A 23,163-nucleotide genomic window follows, 5' to 3' on the forward strand; every position below is an offset into this window, starting at 1 on the left:
CTACACATTTTTGTGCACTTATTGTATGTTTTACGTTGTGTACGTCCTGGCACTTAAAGGTTGTATCAGCGATGTTGGGCGACGTCACTTCTGTTGGTATTTGAAGCAAGATCCCAAACAAACAGAGCCCGCTCACCCCTCCCTTCCGCGTTTCGTGCTTCCAGTAAAACCTATCATGAACGCAGCGCAAAACCAGCGGGTTGTGAGGAAAGATCAGATGAAGGTGATCATTTATGTTCTGGCGTAGAATCGCTGATACAACTTTTAATGTACGCACTTATTGAATGTTGTGTGTCCTCGCACTTAAAAAACGTTCTTAGCATTGTGTAGCATCTTATCCTAGCTACCTTTTGTTGTGCACGGGGAATGTGTTAGCCTAACGATTGTGAGTGCTTGGCACTCGATTCTATGAACATCCCTACTGTACCACTGATATATTGTTGTTTCTCTTTATCCTGACACATGTACTAACTGTATGTTGCTTTGGATAAAAGCGTCTGCTATACGCCATGAATGTAAACGACTTAACGCCCTCCTGCCCACAGTGGTGGAGCCGCGGTTGAGGCTGGAGGTGGTAGAGGCTTCCCCGTCCTCCGGCTCGGTGCGGCTGTCCTGCGTCTCCAGAGGAGGCCAGCCCCAGCCCAGCGGTCTGGAGTGGCAGACCCCCAACGGAACTGTGATCCCTGCAGAAGAAGCACCGCCGGCCGCCTCCTCAGACAGCGACGGCCGCGACTCCATCAGTCAGACGGTGAAGGTGACCGAGCCAGGCAGCTACACCTGTCTGGCCCGGCAGCAAGGCGTCCACCCTGCGGTCAGAGACACCATCCGAGTGTTTGGTGAGTGTTTCCAGTCAGCTGTTTTGATGGGACTGCACAGAAACATGTTAATGGTCCTGAGAATAACACTCTCCTCTCTCCCCTCTCCTATGGTTCAGGCCATTGGTTGACCGGCGATCGTGAAGAGGTCCTCGGGAATGGTCCATGGAAGGCCATAGGTGTTTCTTTCATTGTTCTCTTTATTTTATCAGTTGTAGTTAATATTTACCAATTTACCAAAACTAATAACTGTAGGAATGGTCATGGTCAACAAGCAGAACCTGATTCTGATAGTTTGGATCAAAGCGGTGCCTATCGGTCCTGTCCCCATCGTGATGCCGCTGTACAGCTGAACGTACCGTCTTTCGGTTGAGCGACATCCACTTTTGGTCATCTGAAGGTGTGCAGTTGTATCGGAAACAGTTTACTTTTGATACAACATTTCTACGAGAGAGTAGTTATTTATGTTAGTTATGGAACATGGAAACGACCTCAAATGGCTGTTTCGGGTTATGTGTTCCTCGGGAGCATCTTTTCATGGTGCTCCACCTAGATCACTCAGGTCCTCTGGCACTGGCCTCTTAGTTACCTATGGCCCCCCCCCGCTCTGGAACAGCCTGCCAGAGGAGCTGAGGATGTCACAATCTGTGAACACATTTAAAGGTCCCATGGCATGAAAATCACTTCACTTTATGAGGTTTTCTAACATTAACATGAGTTCCCCTAGCCTTCCTATGGTCCCCCAGTATCTAGAAATGGCGTTTGGTGTAAAACGAGCACTAGGTATCGTGCTCCGCCTTTGATTGATGAAAGCTCAGACGCTCAGATTTTGAATTTGGCCCCATGTGTCTTCATACGGGGCCAAGTTACTTCCCCTTCCTCTGCCTTGCCCGCCCATAGAGATCGGCCTGACAATGGTGTGTGTGTGTGTGTGTGTGTGTGTGTGTGTGTGTGTGTGTGTGCGTGTGTGTGTGTGTGTGTGTATGTGTGTGTGTTGCAACGCAAGTGTTGTACACTTCTTTGTTATTTGGATAGCCGTACTGCTGTTGGTGTTATGGCGCAAAACCCGTCTGGTTCTCTGACGTCGTAGTGGGGGTTATCTCAGCCATGGTTGAGAAAGATTTGGGGGAGAGGAACTTTGGCTTTGACTCCCTGAAGTCGCCTACATGAACCGCGACATGGAGAAGGGGATTGTTGACCGCGATTGTCTCCGGCCGGGTCCCCGCTGCCTGCGGCCCCTGCCCCCCCCCGCCGAGAGGCACCACCACTGCCGCCGCGAGGCCGCGGTGCTCCGGCAGGAGCCACACCCCCACCCTCCCCCTTGACCCGCCGCTAAGAAGCGGCACGCTTGTGTAAAGCCCATTGTGGGACTGGCTCGTAGTGGCTGTAATTCTGCACCAAGGCTGAATTTCTTGAACGTCTTCCAGTACTGTATTAGGGCCCCACTAACGGCTACATAAAACCATCAAGAAAGTAGCATGCCATAGGAACTTTAAAAGAAACCTTAAAACATAACTAGTTCGGCATTCTCTTATTCTATTTTATTTATTTAGTTTTGTTTATTTATATTGTATTGTTAAGCACCACACAATAGCCAGGGGCTGCTGGAGACCATAGAGGCGGGGGAGTTTCACCCCTTAGACGGGGGGGGGGCTGACTGAGTGAGAGACTGCGTACAAAGAAGTTGATCATGATTATTGAGTTGTGTTTTTCGATTCGTTAATTTAACTGACAAGTCGTTTGTTTGCCATATCTTTCTCGTTTTGTTACCAGGTTAATGAGATTTGGTCAGTTCAATTAATAAAAAAGTTTTATCCAATCGTTGTGTCGGTTATTTTCATCTGAAAATCATCCTTTGATTTCAGTCCATGGTTAAAAGTGCACCTTAAGGTTCCAGATGTTCAGTCTGCCCTCACGTCAATCACCACAGGTCCACAGCACCACGTTCAGTGTGGCCAACTTAGCGATTTTGTCGCTATATTTAGCGACTTTTCAGACACCTTTGGCGACTTCTTTTTTTTTTTAAGCGACAAGCGACAAATCTAGCTTCTTTTTCTGTTATTGGTGACTTGGCGACTTTTTGAGGTGAAAGCACGACGTAGACCTATCGCTATTATCTCTTTACAACGAGCAGCGGGTGCCTGCGCGGCCCCTCCCCCGTCTCAAAGCACTTACAGGCGGCCCAGTCCTCGCGCAGCAGTCCCTCCCAGCTGCTCTGTTAGCAGGAGCTAACAGGAGACGTTCACGCCTCGGCATCCGGGCTGCAAATGAATCCGCGTCCCGGCCAGCAAGCCGCCGCCGACTGATCCCGCCCCCTGGTTACAGTCAGGGCGGGATAATGTCATATTTTCTTTGTTTAAATAAAATAATAAATCACTGCACTGAATAAATCACTGTTAGAGTTTGACTCGCACTGCCTCAGGCTCAGTCACTACTCACCTCACCTTGTCCTCGGTGCGTGTGTGCCTTTCTGTGACAAATAGGCTACACAAACTTTCTTTACCATGTCGCAGTCAAAACTGTACCAACACAAATATAGAAAAGAGTGGGAAGCAAACACTGCTTTTAAGGGCTGGATAAAGCCGTTTATTGGAGACGATACACTAGCATACTGTCACTATTTCTGTGCCATAAACTATGTTTTTCTTAAAACGAGGTTGATACCATGCCAACTTTGTCATGTACAGGGGCCTTATATCAAGTCGTGTAAGTCTCCCTTGGATGGTGATGAAATTAGGGCTATAATGTTTTATGATGGCTATGCTATGGAGAAAACGAATGGGTTTTTTACTTCCGGTTATGTAAATTATGTGATGACGTCATCTAGCGCCGGGGAGCCAATAGCTACTTTTCTTACTAAAGAGTTGGAAACACTAAAAGGTAGACGAGGAGGCTAGGCTAACTGCACCGGAGCAAATGTGTATCAAGCTCAGGTTTATCAAGCTAACGTTTATCTGGGACGAGGAGAAGCTGAGATATTGTATATTCATGACATGATGGAAAGTTTAATCAGGCTGAACCCCGAGCGCAAGAAAACTCGGGAGTATCAACTTCAGGTAAGACCACTTTTGAAATGCACATTAGCCTAGTAGCTGTTGGTTTAATGGTCATGCCCTTGCTTTGCCTTTGAATACGAACTATGTCGGTGGTCGATGCTCTTATCATGAAGTTATTTAATACATCTGGCTTTCATAACTATGGGTGTATGGACACGCGCTATACAAGTGGATTCGAGTTCCGAGTTCATCAAGTGTGCAACTTGTTTTTTAAAGGCAACAATCATGGCAGAAAACAAACTCATCCAATGTACATTTTTCAGCATAATGTATACGTATCTTTTTCCTATTGCTGGGGATGACGTAAAATGTTCAGATCTGCACATTTTGCGTGATTTCTCTCTCCCCCCCCACACCGTGTGTGTGTGTGTGTGTGGGTGTGGTGGGTCTGGGTATGCGCGCGCGCGTTGAGTGAGTGTGCCGACTACGGTCTGTGTCAAAGAACAGGAAAGGTTGACGCTAATTTTTTTTTTACAAGAAAGTCCTCTTTTACTTCGTATAACCTGATTTATGTAAAAATAAAGACAGATGATATTAAATAACAAACATGTAAAACAACAACAAAACAATGAGAAATCTCAAAAACAAAACGGACACATAAAAGTTACCCCAGCTTCCCAGGAAACCCCAGACATGGGAACGCAGCTGTATACTGACACCTGCTGCCATAGATATGTATTTAACCAAGACCTCAGAATTTCTTCCAAGTCTGACCCAGAAAGAAGGAATTGAACAGAAGGTAACAGTGTGTCATACTCTTTAATTAGTTCAGTAATTTGGTTATTGGTTGATAGCCTAGGCTACATAAGACACCTTGTAATTTTGTTTGAGGATGGCTTCCAAACCATAAGAAAACCTTTAGGGTCTATATCGCGGGAATAGCTTACTTGGACCCCGCTCAATGCCAAATGTGATTTTATTTGGCCTAATGACAGATATTAAAGTAACAACGATATTAATGACTCAGAATGAAATACTTTAAACTGTAACATAGCCTATGGATTATGTAGCCTATAAGCCAAGAGATTCAGTAAATTGATATTGACTGGTTCTTGCCGTGCTTAGCTTGAAAGGCACTTGTAATATAAATCAAATATAGGTTAAGCAACACCAAACTAACTAAGTTCTAGTTGGATTCCAACAAGGTCCACAGTCCACACAGAGAGGCAGAGAGACGGTAGACATGGGAGGAGGGAGAGAGACTAGAAGAGTTTCTGGAAAGGATCATGGAAGAGGGAAGTTCTCTGAAAAGCTCGTTGAGGTATCTTTCCGCCATCTTTCTCCTTGTTCAGATGTTGAAAATCCCATACAAATGCACATTAGATGTTCTCGTTCATTTTGATACCCTGGCCGTAATTTTAGGTTAAGTATTGAGCAGTACAAGCTCTAATAAGCCAATGAAACTAAATAGCGGAGTATCTGCATTAATTGCGTTAAAGAAACAGTAATAAAACAAACGTAACGTTATTTTAAAATGACAGCACTAGTTTGAGGTATTTATTTGCTTAGTCAGACCTTAACCAAAACTTTATCTTCCTAAATATTTATAGTTTTCTTTTATCACAGACACATATATTGGTAGATGTTATTTTATTTACCTTGACATTTTTCGACGCGTTCTTATCAGCTGATGTGAAGACGGAAATATATCCTTCGAAACATGTCAAGGTTAGTTAGCTAGTTTTGATAGGGCAATATGTAAAGCGTCTTAGAGTACCATATTAAGCGCTATATCAATTTTATTTATTATTATTATTATTAAGGTAAAGAAAATAACATCTACCAATATATGTGTCTGTGATAAAAGAAAACTAAATATTTATCTCGTGTAGACACAAAGAATGCATTGCAACCACTTCATTTTCCTCTTCCCAAACGCGTGCATTTCACTAAACTTTTCACGGCCAACTAAAAGACGCAAGGGAGCAGCGATCAACAGAGAACGGTGCACGGAGGATGTTGTAGATAATGCTGCACTACAGTCAATGCGGTTGGTCCGAATCGATAGATCGGGAGATGGATCTAACATGCATGTTTTCTGTATATTCTGTGGTCTAGTAGTGAGTGATTTGGCAAACAAAAGTTGATTAATATCATCTTTAAAAAGATGGGCTATTTCTGGCGTGATATTTCTTCAGTGAGATTGATGCTGAAAGCGTTAGTGTCACCACGCCAGATGAATGAGAGTTGGCAACCCTTGTTTGAGACCAATACTTAGACATGTGTCTCACTCTTACTGGTTTAAAGTCGTAGTGGATGATTTTTGAATACATTGTTGGGTTAACTCCATTGTCGTTCATTTTCGTAGGTTCGTGATTACAATATTTTGGGTTTATTGAACCAACTGGGGGTTAAATGTTTGATACTGTATTAGTTCCTTTGAGCTGGGCCAAACTGTAGGGACGAGAGAGAGAGAGAGAGAGAGAGAGAGAGAGAGAGAGAGAGAGAGAGAGAGAGAGAGAGAGAGAGAGAGAGAGAGAGAGAGAGAGAGAGAGAGAGAGAGAGAGAGAGAGAGAGAGAGAGAGAGAGAGAGAGAGAGAATTCAGGTTGTGTGGGAGGGGGAGAGATAGAGGGAGAGGGAGAGAGAGAGGGAGGAGGGAGAGAGAGAGGATTCAGGTTGTGTGGGAGGGGGAGAGAGAGAAGGGAGAGGGAGAGAGAGAGAGGATTCAGGTTGTGTGGGAGGGGGAGAGGGAGAGAGGATTCAGGTTGTGTGGGAGGGGGAGGGAGAGAGGGAGAGGGAGAGAGAGGGAGGATTCAGGTTGTGTGGGAGAGAGAGAGGGAGAGGGAGAGAGAGGGAGGATTCAGTTTGTGTGGGAGGGGGAGAGAGAGAGGGAGAGGGAGAGAGAGAGAGGATTCAGGTTGTGTGGGAGGGGGAGAGAGAGAAGGGATTCAGGTTGTGTGGGAGGGGGAGAGAGAGAGGGAGAGGGAGAGAGAGAGAGGATTCAGGTTGTGTGGGAGGGGGAGAGAGAGAGGGGGAGGGAGAGAGAGAGAGAGAGAGAGAGAGGATTCAGGTTGTGTGGGAGGGGGAGAGGGAGAGAGGATTCAGGTTGTGTGGGAGGGGGAGAGAGAGAGGGAGAGGGAGAGAGAGAGAGGATTCAGGTTGTGTGGGAGGGGGAGAGAGGGAGGGGGAGGGAGAGAGAGAGAGAGGATTCAGGTTGTGTGGGAGGGGGAGAGAGAGAGGGGGAGAGAGGGAGGATTCAGGTTGTGTGGGAGGGGGAGAGGGAGAGGGGGGGAGAGGGAGGATTCAGGTTGTGTGGGAGGGGGAGAGAGAGGGAGAGGGAGAGAGAGAGAGGATTCAGGTTGTGTGGGAGGGGGAGAGAGAGAAGGGATTCAGGTTGTGTGGGAGGGGGAGGGAGAGAGAGAGAGAGAAGGGATTCAGGTTGTGTGGGAGGGGTAGAGAGGTTCAGCGGCTCGGGCGGGGAGCCTCTCGCTCCTTTAAAGCGCTAGTCGGGCGCCTCTTTCTCAGCTGGAGATGTCTGCGGCGTGTTCCCCCCTCGGCCTGTGTGCTCTGTTAACTAGGGGTGTGCCAAAATATCGATACTGCGACATATCGCGATATTTCGTCTTGCGGGACGTTATCGATATGCTGACGCCAAATATCGATATTTAAAGGTCCCATGACATGAAAATCTCACTTTATGAGGTTTTCTAACATAAATATGAGTTCCCCTAGCCTGCCTATGGTCCCCCAATTGCTAAAACTTGCGTTTGGTGTAAAACGAGCACTAGCTGTTCTGCTCGCCTTTGAAAAAACGGAGGCTCAAGTGCGCTGATTTGGAATGTCTGTATTCTTGACGTCATCAGGAATCTCAGCTCCTCCCCTTACTCTGCCTGGCCCGCCCAGAGACGTTGGCCCACCAATGAGACTCGACCGTGCGAGCGCCACATGTGTGTGTGTTTGTGTGAATACACACAATGTAACGCAAGTGTTTCTTGTCGGTTCTTTGATGTGTCTTGTATTTCCACAACGAGACTGTTGTGGGGGTTATGTTATCTCAGCCATGGTTGAGAAGGAATTGGGAGAAAGGAACTTTGGCTTTGACTGGCTGAAGTACATGAACTGCGTCATGCCGCCGGTTGCCGCGAGGCACCATCGCCCGGCAGCGGGCAGCCGGCAGCAGGCAGCGCGCGGTTCAGTCGACTTCAGGTTGATGTGAAAGTGGAAGAACCAGAGACGTCGCAGAACCCGACAAAGTCGTTTGTGATTCATTATATCGTCTGGAGGCGCACACCGCTTTTGGCCATGATAATATGTATTAAATGATATAGATTTCTATGTATTATATGATATTATTTAGATATAGAGCTCCAGGACTGTATCGCAAGTGTTGTACACTTCCTTGTTATTTGGATAACCGTTCTGTCGGACTCTCGTCTCTGGTATTTCTACAACGAGACTCGTATTGGGGGTTATCTCAGCCAAGGTTGAGAATGAATTGGGGGGAAGGAACTTTGGCTTTGACTCCCTCAAGAACAAGAACCACGACATGGAGGAGAAAGGGATTGTTGGCGGCGAATGTTTCCAGCTTGAGACCCGCTGAGGGACCACCGCCGGAGGCGGAGGTGCCTATGCGCTGCCCGGGAACAATCCCTTTCTCCTCCTTGTCGTGGTTCAGTCTACTTCACATTGATGAGGACGTTGAAGAACCAGGAACGTCGGAGAACCCAACGCGGTCGTTTGAGATTCATAATATCGGCTCACACATCTTTTGGCGGTTATAATATATATTATATGATATAGATATCTATGTAGGCTATATGATAATATTTTGATATAGAGCTCCAGGACTCCCGTGTGTTCTAGAATATTTACAGAACACGGCTAAAGGCTGTGTGCGCCTCGCCATTGCGATACATCCACTGTAAACAGAGCGAATGAAACTAAGCAATGAAATGTTTTCTGCATTTATTTTGTTTTCTAATTTTCTGTTACTTTGCATAAAATGTTTTTGTAATAAATTCTGAATTTCTTCAGTGACACAGATATCGTGATGTATCGTGGGTGAAATTTCTTGCAATATATCGATAATCGCTGTATCGTGATATTATCGTTATCGTGGGTAAAATATCGTGATAGTATCGTATCGTGGGGTACCTAGTGATACCCAGCCCTACTGTTAACCTGGGTTTTGTTGACCTGTGAGTATCATTTTAATCAGTTAACATCTAGTTTGCTCTACTAACCGCGTTTGTGTTGTCTCCTCGGACGGGTCCGAACTGTCTCTCTTTTTAGGTCTTACCTGTTGTGACCCCGGGTAGTAAGAGCACATATAGAGAGAGAAAGGGCGAGAGTGAGAGTGTGCACAAAGACAGAGCGCGTGTGCGCAGAGAGAGCGAGCACCAGCGGCGCTTCCCAGACAGACATCTTCAGCTACACACTGCTGATAGTACGCGACGGTTGTCGCGTACTATCAGCAGTGTGTAGCTGAACATGTCTGTGGCGTATCTGTCCCTCGGCCTGTGTGCTATTTGGACCTGTGTTGTGTTGACCTGTGAGTATCAGGTTAATTAAGTTAACATCTAGTTAGTGATGCGTCTCCTCCGGCTCCGCTCCGTCCCCCTCTCGGACGGGTCCGAACTGTCTCTATTTTTAAGTGTTTTAAAACCTTTCCAGTGTCGAATCTGTTATGGAATAGTCGGAATGAAAAACGGGCAAATACTCTGTTGAAAGGCTGCAAAACGAACTTTTAAATTCACTGGTGCTCTCTCTTCAGCGGGTTCTCAAAGATTCAATGTGTTTTTCCATGAGGACTCGTGTGAGTAAGCCTACAGTGAGTTCTTTATAAACCCGATGCGATCCCGGAAAGTGAGATGCAAATCTCCACCCAAAGGTTTTTATTGGGATCCCCGTCTTGAATTAAGACGCATGATGGTTCTGTGTTCACGGCCTGGTGATGTTGTGGATTTAAACAACACATTCTAACACTTTATCAATATACGAGACGTCGAGAAGGTTTGAAAGATAAAGACTTTATAAACCCCTTGCGATCCCGGGAAGTAAGAGACAAACCTCCACCCAAAGGTTTTTATTTGGTTCACTGTTGCTTTGTCCACTAAAAATATGCCACATCATGGTGCACTCCAGTGTGCTGTAGGGTCGGCGAAGGAACCACACGGCAGTCAGATTACACCGCACGACCACGAGAACTGCCTTTATTGAACCCCACAGAACACACAACCAACACAGGGCTTGCTTATCCCACCACCCTAAAAATCCACAGTCGCCACAGTACCTACCCACCTGCCTGCCTGCCCAGGCCCATCTACAAATAGGCATTCTGTCTGTCTATCTACGTATCTACTCTGTCTGTCGAGTGTTTATGTTTCCATACATACACATGTGTATCTGTAGTGTGTATTATACCCAGTAAGCTTACCTAAACGGCTTGTTTGCCCTTGTAAGGTCTTGTTGGTCCTTTTTGTAGCATCGTAACCAGATCAAAAATGGTACGATGATTAACTGTGTTCTTAATGTTAGCACCGGCCTCAGAAACAACCACTGAATATAACAGTGCCCAGATGGCGTTCCCTGAGCCTAAATACAGAGGTGTATTGAGACACTTGTTGCATCAATTGTGTTTTCAAGCAGGTGCTGGCATTCCTGAGGTGGTCACCAATCTGGGGGACACTGACACTGAGGTGTTCACCAGAGAAGGAGAAGATGCCATCTTACCGTGTGGTCTGGGTGCCCCTGTGAACCTGAAGGATGAGTGTTTGACTGGAAGAAGGAGCAGCAGGAGGTGTTCTTCTATGAAAAGGGCAAGCATTACGACAACGGCAAGCGTGGACAAGACCTCCAGTTCGGGGGCAGGGTGCACCTTCTCCCAGGGGCGCTGCAGGCCGGTAACGCCTCTGTGATCCTGTCCAGTGTGACCCAGGCCGACGGCGGAGTGTATTCTTGCTACTTCCCACGTCGGAAACTGACGAGATGGATCCGGCTGACTGTAGGTGAGTGAATGGTTCCGGTTCGTTCAAGTCTCTCGCTCTCAGCTCTCACCTACAGCACCTTTAAGTTTAATTTGACCGTATTGGTTCTTTGTCAAAAAGATTATAAAAAGGAAACAGACCTGTTTATCTTTTTAGAGCGCGTCCCCGATCACACTCCCCCAAAAATCAGGAAGGCGGGTGAGTTAGATTTCTGCTGATTACCGCACCCCTCCCTCTGTGTACCACGAGGTCGAGGGCTGGGTCTAGGGGTAGGGTGTAGAGTTAGACTGAGGGGTAAGGGTCTAGGGGTAGGGTGTAGGGTTAGACCAGGGGTAAGGGTCTAGGGGTAGGGTGTAGGGTTAGACCAGGGGTAAGGGTCTAGGGGTAGGGTGTAGGGTTAGACTGAGGGGTAAGGGTCTAGGGGTAGGGTGTAGGGTTAGACTGAGGGGTAAGAGTCTAGGGGTAGGGTGTAGGGTTAGACTGAGGGGTAAGGGTCTAGGGGTAGGGTGTAGGGTTAGACTGAGGGGTAAGAGTCTAGGGGTAGGGTCCAGGTGGGTCGAATAGTAAGCTGGGCATCAGAAAACGTTGGGTTAATACAGTATGTTACACGTGTTTGCTCACTTATTGTATGTTGTATGTCAGTGTTTCCAGTCAGCTGTTTTGATGGGACTGTTGAGCACAGAAACATGTTAATGGTCCTGAGAATAACACTCTCCTCTCTCCCCTCTCCTATGGTTCAGGCCATTGGTTGACCGGCGATCATGAAGAGGTCCTCGGGAATGGTCCATGGAAGGCCATAGGTGTTTCTTTCATTGTTCTCTTTATTTTATCAGTTGTAGTTAATATTTACCAATTTACCAAAAATAATAACTGTAGGAAAGGTCATGGTCAACAAGCAGTCCCTGATTCTGATGTTCTGATTGAAGCGGTGCCTTTTGGTCCTGTCCCCATCGTGATGCCGCTGTACAGCTGAACGTACCGTCTTTCGGTTGAGCGACAGACACTTTTGGTCATCTGAAGGGGGGCAGTTGTGTCTCAACAGTTTACTTTTGATACAAAATTTCTATGAGAGAGCAGTTATTTATGTTAGTTATGGAAAATGGAAACAACCTCAAATGGCTGTTTCAGGTTATGGGTTCCTCAGGAGCATCATTTGAATTTGGCCCCATATGTCTCATACTGTGTGTGTGTGTGTGTGTGTGTGTACGCGTGTGTACACACTGCAACGCAAGTGTTGTACACTTCTTTGTTATTTGGATAGCCGTACTGCTGTTGGTGTTATGGCGCAAAACCCGTCTGGTTCTCTGACGTCTCTGGTTTTTCCACAAAGAAAATCGTAGTGGGGGTTATCTCAGCCATGGTTGAGAAAGATTTGGGGGAGAGGAACTTTGGCTTTGACTCCCTGAAGTAGCCTACATGAACCGCAGCATGGAGGAGAAGGGGATTGTTGACCGCGATTGTCTCCCCCTGGGAACCTGCTGCCCCCACCCCCCCCGCCGCGAGGCACCACCGCCGCCGCGAGGCACCACCACAGCGAGGCACCACCACAGCGAGGCACCACCCCCGCCGCGAGGCCGCGCCTCGGCAGCAGTGCTCCGGGAGGAGCCACACCCCCACCCTCCACCTTGACCCGCCTCTAAGAAGCGGCACGCTTGTGTAAAGCCCATTGCGGGACTGGCTCGTAGTGGCTGTAATTCTGCACCAAGGCTCAATTTCTTGAACGTCTTCCAGTACTGTATTAGGGGCCCACTAACGGCTATGTAAAACCATCAATTAAGTAGCATGCCATAGGATCTTTAAAAGAAACCTTAAAACATAACTAGTTCGGCATTCTCTTATTCTATTTTATTTATTTAGTTTTGTTTATTTCTATTGTATTGTTAAGCACCACACAATGGGGGGGGGGGGGACGGACGGACGGACTGTGTACAAAGAAGTTGATCAGGTTTATTGAGTTTTTTCGATTTTCGATTCGTTAATTTAACTGAAAAGTAGTTTGTTTGCCATATATTTCTCGTTTTGTTTCCATGTCAATGAGATTTGGTCAATTCAAATAATAAAAAAGTTTTATTCAATCGTTGTCGGTTATTTTCATTTGAAAATTATACTTTGATTTCAGTCCATGGTTAAGGTTCCAGATGTTCAGTCTGCTCTCACGTCAATCACCACAGGTCCACAGCACCACGTTCGGTCCACCCACATTGTGTCAACAGGCACGCGACAGAAATGGCCGAATTCCTGAAATCCGGATTCCGGATTTCATGATGAACCCCTTAAGTGCAGAATTTAACCGTTAAAAATAGCAGAATTAACCCGTTAAAAAAGCATTAGAATCCGAATCAACTGACAGCAGCACACGCACTGATAACGTAAAGGTAGACGAGGACCAGGAGACGATGAGGCTATAGGGCAAACTGCACCCAAGTAAATGTGTATCAAGCTCAGGTTTTCAAGCTAACGTTTATCTGGGACGAGGAGAAGCTGAGATATTGTATATTCACGACATGATGAAAAGTTTCATCAGGCTGAACCCCGAGCGCAAGAACACTCGGGAGTATCAACTTCAGGTAAGACCACTTTTGAAATGCACATTAGCCTACTAGTAGCTGTTGGTTTGATGGCCATGCCCTTGCTTTGCCTTTGAATACGAACTATGCCGGTGGTCGATGCTCTTATCATTAAGATATTTAGTAAATCTGGCTGTCATAACTGGGTGTAACAGGGAGAGCGTTCGCCGACTGGGTGACCGACCCTTCCTCCGCCCCGTCTACTCTAAGTGGGAGATTAGCAGCGGTGCTGAATAAATAGGGCACAGGTTTCACGGGAGGCACTCTCCTATCTTGCAGGGACCACTCGTGGGGATTTCTTGTCTCTTGTCCCTCCTGCACCGTGTTGCAGAACGTTACAGGTATGCGCTCTGATTCCTCTACTAACGCTGTTGGTTCTCTTGAGTTGGAGAAGTTAGAATGTTCTGTTTATCTTCTAGCCGGTGGCGTACTGCTCTTCCGGGATTGTAACACAGCCGTGTAGTTGTTGGCTCCTCAACATTGTGAGCATATACTTGTTGACCTCGCATTCAGGTAGCTGTTGATGCCTTTCGTTTGATCAGGATATGGATTAATTAGCAAGGTTGCTTAATGTAGAATTACGTTGCTGCGTTTATAGTATTCGGACGCGGTGGTCCTCTGTCTGGGTCCTGGCTCTCTGTCTTCCGGCTCTCTATATCTCTATCAGCTATACGTTCGGTGTTCTGTCCACTAGTCAATTATATACATTTACAGTGTAATCTTATTGTATGACTATGCACTCCTCTCAGGGTCTGTGGCGTTTCGTGGGGTTGCTGTTCGGTTCCCCTTGCCTGTGCGGCCCAATATCCCAGCTGTCGTGAGCTTCTCTCCTCGTCTCCCCGGCCTGCTCGTCCAATCTCTGCTAGCTGTCAAGTTGGACTACTTGCTCGAGGCTTCTGCTCGGGGTGCCTGCGTGTGTATTTGAATGCTAGTGCATGTCGTGGTGTTTGGGTGCTTCTCGTTGTTTTGTCGTTTTGTTTGTATGTTTGTATGCTAGAATAAGCGTTGGTGGCTCTGTCGATGGCTTCCTCCCCTGCTTGTGGCTGAATGTATCCCGCTCTAGTTGTGTAATTCCCTTTTTTTTTTTTTTTTTTAATGCGTGTGCAGTGTTATTTTCATAGTTTGGTTAAGTTTATATCTTGTGATTTGCAGTGAAAAAAGCATGTTTTGATTTTGTACAGGGATTTTTCACCAAGGAAGTAGGGCATTCGTCGGGGTGAGCAAGGTAGCTTGAATAGGAAGTCACCTTGCATACTTGTGGATCCATGAATTGCTATACTCTTTGTATTTGAAGACGGACAAATAAATTATCTTTTGTATCAGATAAACCTTGCGTCTCTCCTCCATTCTTCAGACTATTAAGTATAACTTGGCTATTTCACATGTGGGTGTGTGCAGGGCCGACGGACTGCGGGGGAAAGTGAGGCAGTCGTGGGGGGGCCCAAGGCAGAGGGGGGGCCCATGGCAATTAAAAAAAAAAAAACTTTGGAATTATCCACCAGCCCATAGTGTTAGGAGTCGCTGGGTGTGTGGACAGTACGCGCTATATGCACGTGGATTCGAGTTCCGAGTTCATCAAATTTGCAACTTGTTTTTTTAAGGCAACAATCATGGCAGAAAACAAGCACATCCAATGTAAAATTTTCAGCATAATTTATACGTATCTTTTTCATATTGCTGGGGATGACGTAACATCATGTTCGTATCGGCACATTTTGCGTGATCTCCCGCCCCACCGTGTGTGTGTGTGTGTGTGTGTGTGTGTGTGTGTGTGTGTGTGTGTGTGTGTGTGTGTGTGTGTGTGTGTGTGTGTGTGTGTGTGTGTGTGTGTGTGTGTGTGCGCGCGTTGAGTGAGTGTGTCGACTACGGTCTGAGAACAAAGGTGTAACAAAACAGTCCTTTGACTTAGTATAACCTGATATATGCAAAAATAAGGCGATTGAAAAAAAAAAAAAAATGAGGCGATTAAATAACAAACGTGTAGAACAACAACATCAAAACAATGAGAAATCTCAAACAAAAGGGACGCATAAAAGTTACCCCAGCACCCTAGGCATGGGAACACAGCTGTATACTGTCTGCTGCCATAGTGCGTTATGGTGTGTGCGCTATGTGCAACTTGTCGTCAGGTGGCAAGCCGCCCCTTCCTCCTGTTTAGGCCACTGTCTACCGCCGCCGGATTCAGAAAACTCGGCAGAAAACTCGGTAGAAAACTCGTGGCCACGCCCACAGCGCACCATACAAAAAGACACAGAGTCGCGAAGGAAAACAATTGACCGCGGGCTTTAGAGCTGTATCACTGAAAGATGTCAGTTGCGTGTCTCGCCCTCGGACTGCTGTGTGCTATTTGGACCTGCGTTGCTTTGACCTGTGAGTATAATGTTTTTGTAGAGGGCGTTCCCTGAGCCTCAATACAGCCTATTGAGACACTCGCGTTCCCTGAGCCTAAATACAGCAGAGTATTGAGAAACTTGTTGCATCAATTGTGTTTTCTAGCAGGTGCTGGCATCCCTGATGTGGTCACCAATCTGGGGGACACTGAGGTGATCAGAAGAGAAGGAGAAGATGCCATCTTACCGTGTGGTCTGGGTTCCCCGGTGAACCTGAAGGATGAGGTGTTTGACTGGAAGAAGAAGCAGCAGGAGGTGTTCTTCTATGAAAAGGGCAAGCATTACAACAACGGCAAGCGTGGACAAGACCTCCAGTTCGTGGGCAGGGTGCACCTTCTCCCAGGGGGGCTGCAGGCCGGTGACGCCTCTGTGATCCTGTCCAGTGTGACCCAGGCCGACGGCGGAGTGTATTCTTGCTACTTCCCACGTCGGAACCTGACGAGATGGATCCGGCTGACTGTAGGTGAGTGAATGGTTCCGGTTCGTTCAAGTCTCTCGCTCTCAGCTACAGCACCTTTATATAAAAAGGAAACAGACCATTTTATCTTTTTAGAGCGCGTCCTCGATCACACTCGCCCAAAAATCAGGAAGGCGGGTGAGTTCGATTTCCGCTGATTACCGCACCCCTCCCTCTGTGTACCACGAGGTCGAGGGCTGGGTCTAGGGGTAGGGTGTAGGGTTAGACTGAGGGGTAAGGGTCTAGGGGTAGGGCGTAGGGTTAGACTGATGGGTAGGGGTCTAGGGGTCGGGTTGAGCCCTGGGTAGAGGGGTAGGTCTTGGGTCAGACTCCTGGGTAGAGGGGTAGGTGTTGGGTCAGAGTCCTGGGCAGAGGGGTAGGTGTTGGGTCAGAGTCCTGGGCAGAGGGGTAGGTGTTGGGTCAGAGTCCTGGGTAGAGGGGTAGGTGTTGGGTCAGAGTCCTGGGCAGAGGGGTAGGTGTTGGGTCAGAGTCCTGGGCAGAGGGGTAGGTGTTAGGTCAGGGTCCAGGTGGGTCGAATAGTAAGCGCGGCATCAGAAAACGTATTTTCCGAAGCCATAAGATCACAGAACTTAAATACGTTCAGTTCCACTCTAAGTTGGGTTAGTACTGTATGTTACACGTGTTTGCGCATTTATTGTATGTTGTATGTCATGTACGTCCTGGCACTTAATGTATGCATTTATTGTATGTTGTATGTCCTTGCACTTAAAAACAGTTCTTAGCATTGCGCAGCGATTTATCCTAGTTAGCTTTGTTGCATACGGGGAAAGGGTTACTCTAACGTTTGTTAGTGCTTGGCATTTGGTTCTATGAACATCCCTTACTGTACCACTGATATTTATTTGTTTATCTTTCTCGCTTTGGATAAAAGCGTCTGCTCAACGCCCTCAATTTAAACGACTTAACGCCCTCCTGCCCGCAGTGGTGGAGCCGCGGTTGCTGTTTTGATAGGACTGTTGAGCACAGAAACATGTTAATGGTCCTGAGAATAACACTCTCCTCTCTCCCCTCTCCTATGGTTCAGAGAATTGGGTGACCGGCGATCATGAAGAGGTCCTCGGGAATGGTCCATGGAAGGCCATAGGTGTTTCTTTTATTGTTCTCTTTATTTTATTAGTTGTAGTTAATATTTACCAATTTACCAAAAATAATAACTGTAAGAAAGGTCATGGTCAACAAGCAGTCCCTGATTCTGATAGTTTGGAAACGAAGCAGTGCCTATTTGTCCTGTCCCCATCGTGATGCCGCTGTACAGCTGAACGTACCGTCTTTCGGTTGAGCGACGGACACTTTTGGTCATCTGAAGGTGTGCATTTGTATCTCAACAGTTTACTTTTGATACAACATTTCTACGAGAGAGCAGTTATTTATGTTAGTTATGGAACATGGAAACAACCTCAAATGGCTGTTTCAGGTTATGGGTTCCTCAGGAGCATCTCTTCATGGTGCTCCACCTAGATCACTCAGGTCCTCTGGCACTGGCCTCTTAGTTACCTATGCCCCCCCCCCCCTCTGGAACAGCCTGCCAGAGGAGCTGAGGACGTCACAATCTGTGAACACATTTAAAGGTCCCATGGCATGAAAATTTTTCTAACATTAACATGAGTTCCCCTAGCCTGCCTATGGTATGCCCCAGTATCTAGAAATGGCGTTAGGTGTAAAACGAGCACTAGGTATTCTGCTCCGCCTATTGAAAAATGAAAGCTCAGACGCTCAGATTTTGGCCCCCATATGTCTTCATAAGGGGCCAAGTTACCTCCCCTTTCTCTGCCTTGCCCAACCAGAGAATTTGGCCCGCCAATGGGAGCTACGACCGACACAATAATGTCACTATTGCACACATCCTCCATAATGAAAACACTGTGTATTTAGTATCTGTAATTTAAGTATATACATGATACTTGGATTTTTGTAATTTTTATAAATAGTGCACATTTTACATTTTATAGTACTTTTATCGTCTAACATTTGATATGTATAGATATTTTGTATTTAACGTTGTATACTTATTATATTTTATATTATACTATATACCTGACCTTTTAACTTATTTAATAATCCTGTTTACTTTATTGTTCACCTGCTTTTGCAATGCAAATGTTTATTTCTCATGCCAATAAAACTTTCTTTTTATTGGAATTTGAGAGACACGAGTCTTACATTCCTGCAACCACAGCTCGTCACTCGCTGTTATAACATCATCACTGCCACACAAGTTATGGTAGACAGACAGCTGAGCGTTGGAACTCGCACTTTATTACTGCGCTGAAACACCTCCGGCCCTCCGCAGGCAGACCACACACACACACACACACACACACACACACACACACACACACACACACACACACACACACACACACACACACACACACACTGATCAATGCAGTGAGGAAGAGGAGGAATGCAGCAACATCTCAACGAGATATGAGGATTTCTATTAAGAACCCAAAATACCACAAAACAGGCACATAGTTCGGGCTGTGGCAGAGCGGAGAGTTACACACACACACACACACACACACACACACACACACACACGTGGAATCTTATTAAACCCCATCTTAAGCGTTACAATACACAGATCACCGACAAAGAAACCCTAGGAACTTAATTAATTATAAGAAATACACTTGCACATTCACTCACACACACTAGTGTTGCACAAAGCCCATTGATTTTCGTTTTTACTGATACTTTCTTGTGTTTGGCTCAGTCTGTCTGTCCGTCAATCTTTCTGATGCGAGAGTGAGAGTGAGCGAGGGAGATAAAGAGAGGTTGAGCAAGAGTGAGAGACACACACACATACAACATACAACACACACACACATCAGAGAGGTGTCAGGAGGAGGGGATGGGAGGTGAATCAGAGAACAAGGACTGATCAGCCCCCTGGTTCTGTTCCAAAGACTCTCAGTGTTCTGCTAGGACCTTGTGACGCTCCTAACACCTGCACCTGTCAGCCAATCAGAGAGGAGGGATGCGCTGCCTGGATTAGGAGGGAGGGAGAGGGAGAGCGCACACACACCACCACACAGGCCTTCCAGCACAGTGGTAGGCCTACAGTGTACATTGAGGTCTTAAAATACCCTCTGTGACCCCCGGAAGTAAGAGACAAACCTCCACCCAAAGGTTTTTATTGGGATCACTCATGAATTAAGACGCATGATAGTTCTGTGGTCACGACCAGGGGCGCCGAAAAGGGGGGGTAAAGGAGACGGATTCTAGGGGCCCATGATGGAGGGGGGCCCAGAGAGGCCCCTAATGATGATGAAATTATAATACAGAAATTATTATACTATTCTTTTCATGGGGCCCAAAATCCCTAGCGGCGCCCCTGGTCACGACATGGCCTGGTGGTGTTGTGGATTAAACCCCCCACTCTAAGACTTTAACAAAATACGTTTGAAAGGTAAAGACTTTATTATCACTGGCACAGAAGTTATAACCAAACCTGAGTTGGTTTGACAAATAAATGTTGTCAGCAACCTGGTCCCCCACAGAGCGTTATGTGTGCAACCTGTTGTCAGGTTGCAAGTCGCCCCATCCTAGACCTGTTGGGTCCCGGGATTCAACATTCGGAAGCCCCGGTGACTCACGCCCGCTCCGCCTCTAGCCACGCCCATTGGGAGACACTGTAGTGTAGAGCGTTGTCGAGTGTGTTAGAACTTTATCAATTAACTCTATCACTGAAATATATCTGTTGCGTGTCTCCCCCTCGGCCTGTGGGCTCTTTGGACCTGCGTTGTGTTGACCTGTGAGTATCCTTTTAATTTAACATATAGTTTGCTTTGCGTCTCCTCCGCTCCGTCCCCCGCTCGGATGGGTCGGAATTCTCTCTCAGTTGGTGTCGGCGCAGCTCAGGAGGTAGAGCGGGTTGGCTGGTAACGACGAGGTTGCTAGCTCGATCCCCGGCTCCTCCTAACTGAGTGTTGAGGTGTCCTTGAGCAAGACTCCTCACCCCGACTGCTCACGATGAGCTGGCTGTCACCTTGCATGTGTAGTAGCCGAAACCCTAGTCAAGCGTGGTACTCTTGAATGCAGCCCGAGATGGGTCCAGTCCCCTAATTAAGGCCTTATTTAAGGCAGCTGTGTGCCATTGCGCCATAGTATAGCTCGTGTCCCTGCTGTGGCTGGTGTAGCGTCAACCAGGTGAGTAGCATTTTGATGGATGGACGGAGTGTCCTTTTGTACGGGCTGCCCATTCATTTGATTTGTTTTATTTAGCTTTAGGATAGCCCCCTGTGGTTGAGTGACTTTGGCTTCATTCCCTCAAACCCGTGTTGGTGAGTAGTGTGAGTAGAGTTTTGTTAGTGTGCAGCATGGTGAGCTGGGTTGACTCCATTGTTGTTCATTTTTGTAGGTTCACCTGCTGCTGTTTTGCCATACTTTAGTCTTGCTTATCGTTTGTTCGTGATTACAATGGGGGTTAAATGATTGCTTTGATACTGTATTGGTTCATTTTGAGGAGAGAGAGTGTGAGAGAGAGAGAGAGGTATGTTCGACTTTAGTGGAGGGAGGTATGTTCGACTTTGGTGGAGGGAGGTATGTTCAACTTTGGTGGAGGGAGGTATGTTCGACTTTGGTGGAGGGAGGTATGTTCGACTTTGGTGGAGGGAGGGAGGGGTTGTGAAAAAGTGGTGGTTGGGCATGTCGCTGGCCCCATATATATGAGCAGTAGGTTGTGGAGTTGAACATAAAACATGACAATGGTCTACTCTACCAAACTCAATCTTGTCCTGTTGGCTTTTTGTTCCTCTGTTATGCTGACCTGTGAGTATCATATTAATTAAGTTTACGGCATGCTCTATATCAGGGGTATTCAACTACAATAGAAAGAGGTCCTTCAAGATTTCTTTAAAGGGTAATTCTGGTGTGAAATGGATTTGGGATATGTTTTGTATGATAAAGAGATGAAATGTGAGATGAATTCCTACAACCTTTATATGTTGTCCATTATGTGGAGAAGCTATTCATAACTGTTATTAGCTTGAAACATGTCATGCTATGATTCAAGCTAAGTCTATGCTGACAAGTAGCATAGACTAAAATAATTTACATCACTGCCTTCCAAGGTCCATCTACATGTATGCATATACATGTCTGTCTATCCAGCTACTCTGTGTCTGTCCAGTGTTTCCATACCATCACGTGTATCTATAGTGCGTACTATACCAAGTAGGCTTGTTTTCCTTGTAAGGTTTTGTTGGTCCTTTTTATTACATTTTAACCAGATCAAAGACTGTACGATAATGAACTGTGTTCTTAATGTTATCACCGGCCTCAGAAACGACCGCTGAATCGAAAGTGCCCAGATGGTGTTCCCTGAGCCTCAATACAGAGGTGTATTGAGACACTTGTTGCATCAATTGTGTTTTCTAGCAGGTGCTGACATCACTGAGGTGTTCACCAGAGAGGGAGAAGATGCCATCCTACCGTGTGCTCTGGGTTCCCCGGTGGACCTGACAGATGAGGCGTTTGACTTGAAGAAAGGGAAGCAGGAGGTGTTCTTCTATAGACAGGGCAAGGACTACAACGACGGCCTGGGGGGACAAGACCCCCATTATGTGGGCAGGGTGCACCTTCTCCCAGGGGGGCTGCAGGCCGGTAACGCCTCTGTGGTCCTGTCCGGTGTGACCCAGGCGGACAGTGGAGTGTATAAGTGCGTAATTCTTGCAAAACGGACACAAAGTAACAGAGATATCCTGCTGACTGTAGGTGAGTGATTGGTCCGGTTTGTTCAAGTCTCTCGCTCTCAGCTCTCACCTACAGCACCTTAAGTTTAATTTGAACGTAAGGGTTCTTTGTCTTTGTACCACACGGACGAGGGCTGGGTCAAGTCCTGGGCAGGGGGGTAGGTGTTGAGTCAGAGTCCAGGTGGGTCCAGCCCGGGGCAGAGGGGTAGGTCTCGTGTTAGGGCCGGGGCAGAGGGGTAGGTCTCGTGTTAGGGCCTGGGCAGAGGGGTAGGTGTTGGGTCAGGGTCCAGGTGGGTCGGCTGGTACACCGGGCTTCAGAAATCGTATTTTCCGAAGCCACAAGATGGCAGAACTTAAATAAGTTTAGTTCGACTCTTAGTTTGGTCAGTATGCTACACATGGTTGTGCACTTATTGTAGGTTTTACGTTGTGTACGTCCTGGCACTTAAAGGTTGTATCAGCGATGTTGGCCGACGTCACTTCTGTTGGTATTTGAAGCAAGATCCCAAACAAACCGAGCCCGCTCACCCCTCCCTTCCGCGTTTCGGGCTTCCAGTAAAACCTATCATGAACGCAGCGCAAAACCAGCGGGTTGTGAGGAAAGATCAGATGAATGTGATCATTTATGTTCTGGCGTAGAATCGCTGATACAACTTTTAATGTACGCACTTATTGAATGTTGTATGTCCTCGCACTTAAAAAACGTTCTTAGCATTGTGTAGCATCTTATCCTAGCTACCTTTTGTTGCGCACGGGGAATGGGTTAACCTAACGATTGTGAGTGCTTGGCACTCGATTCTATGAACATCCCTACTGTACCACTGATATATTGTTGTTTCTCTTTATCCTGACACATGTACTTACTGTATGTTGCTTTGGATAAAAGCGTCTGCTATACGCCATGAATGTAAACGACTTAACGCCCTCCTGCCCACAGTGGTGGAGCCGCGGTTGAGGCTGGAGGTGGTAGAGGCTTCCCCGTCCTCCGGCTCGGTGCGGCTGTCCTGCGTCTCCAGAGGAGGCCAGCCCCAGCCCAGCGGTCTGGAGTGGCAGACCCCCAACGGAACTGTGATCCCTGCAGAAGAAGCACCGCCGGCCGCCTCCTCAGACAGCGTCGGCCGCGACTCCATCAGTCAGACGGTGAAGGTGACCGAGCCAGGCAGCTACACCTGTCTGGCCCGGCAGCAAGGCGTCCACCCTGCGGTCAGAGACACCATCCGAGTGTTTGGTGAGT

At 47.0% G+C, this 23,163-nt stretch overlaps 2 protein-coding genes across 8 annotated transcripts in view; both read left to right on the forward strand.

Moving 5' to 3' along the window:
• LOC115532652 (uncharacterized) overlaps nucleotides 1–23,163 on the forward strand; it is a 51,008-nt gene that overhangs the window by 26,070 nt on the left and 1,775 nt on the right. Inside the window, exons 3-5 of the mRNA XM_030342524.1 lie at nucleotides 546–836; nucleotides 21,616–21,951; nucleotides 22,867–23,157. Coding sequence (XP_030198384.1) covers nucleotides 546–836; nucleotides 21,616–21,951; nucleotides 22,867–23,157 — 918 coding nt within the window. The remainder of the gene's footprint in view (nucleotides 1–545; nucleotides 837–21,615; nucleotides 21,952–22,866; nucleotides 23,158–23,163) is intronic.
• Nucleotides 3,669–18,372, forward strand: LOC115532474 (uncharacterized). 7 transcript variants are annotated; one of them, XR_003974042.1, is made up of 4 exons: nucleotides 3,669–3,871; nucleotides 10,458–10,510; nucleotides 15,909–16,218; nucleotides 17,258–18,372. XR_003974042.1 is itself a non-coding variant. In XM_030342265.1 (3 exons), the coding sequence occupies exons 1-3, from the start codon at nucleotides 15,672–15,674 to the stop codon at nucleotides 17,473–17,475; spliced, it is 639 nt and encodes a 212-aa protein (XP_030198125.1). In that variant the 5' UTR covers nucleotides 15,181–15,671; the 3' UTR covers nucleotides 17,476–18,372. The 7 variants fall into 7 exon arrangements, 1 of the variants encoding a protein (XP_030198125.1); XR_003974043.1 differs by having other exon boundaries at nucleotides 10,461–10,510; XR_003974045.1 differs by lacking the exons at nucleotides 3,669–3,871; nucleotides 10,458–10,510; nucleotides 15,909–16,218; nucleotides 17,258–18,372 and adding exons at nucleotides 13,379–13,706; nucleotides 13,785–13,878; nucleotides 13,964–14,108.

The sequence above is a fragment of the Gadus morhua genome, chromosome 19, assembly GCF_902167405.1.
Source record: "Gadus morhua chromosome 19, gadMor3.0, whole genome shotgun sequence".
NCBI classification, from domain to species: domain Eukaryota; kingdom Metazoa; phylum Chordata; class Actinopteri; order Gadiformes; family Gadidae; genus Gadus; species Gadus morhua.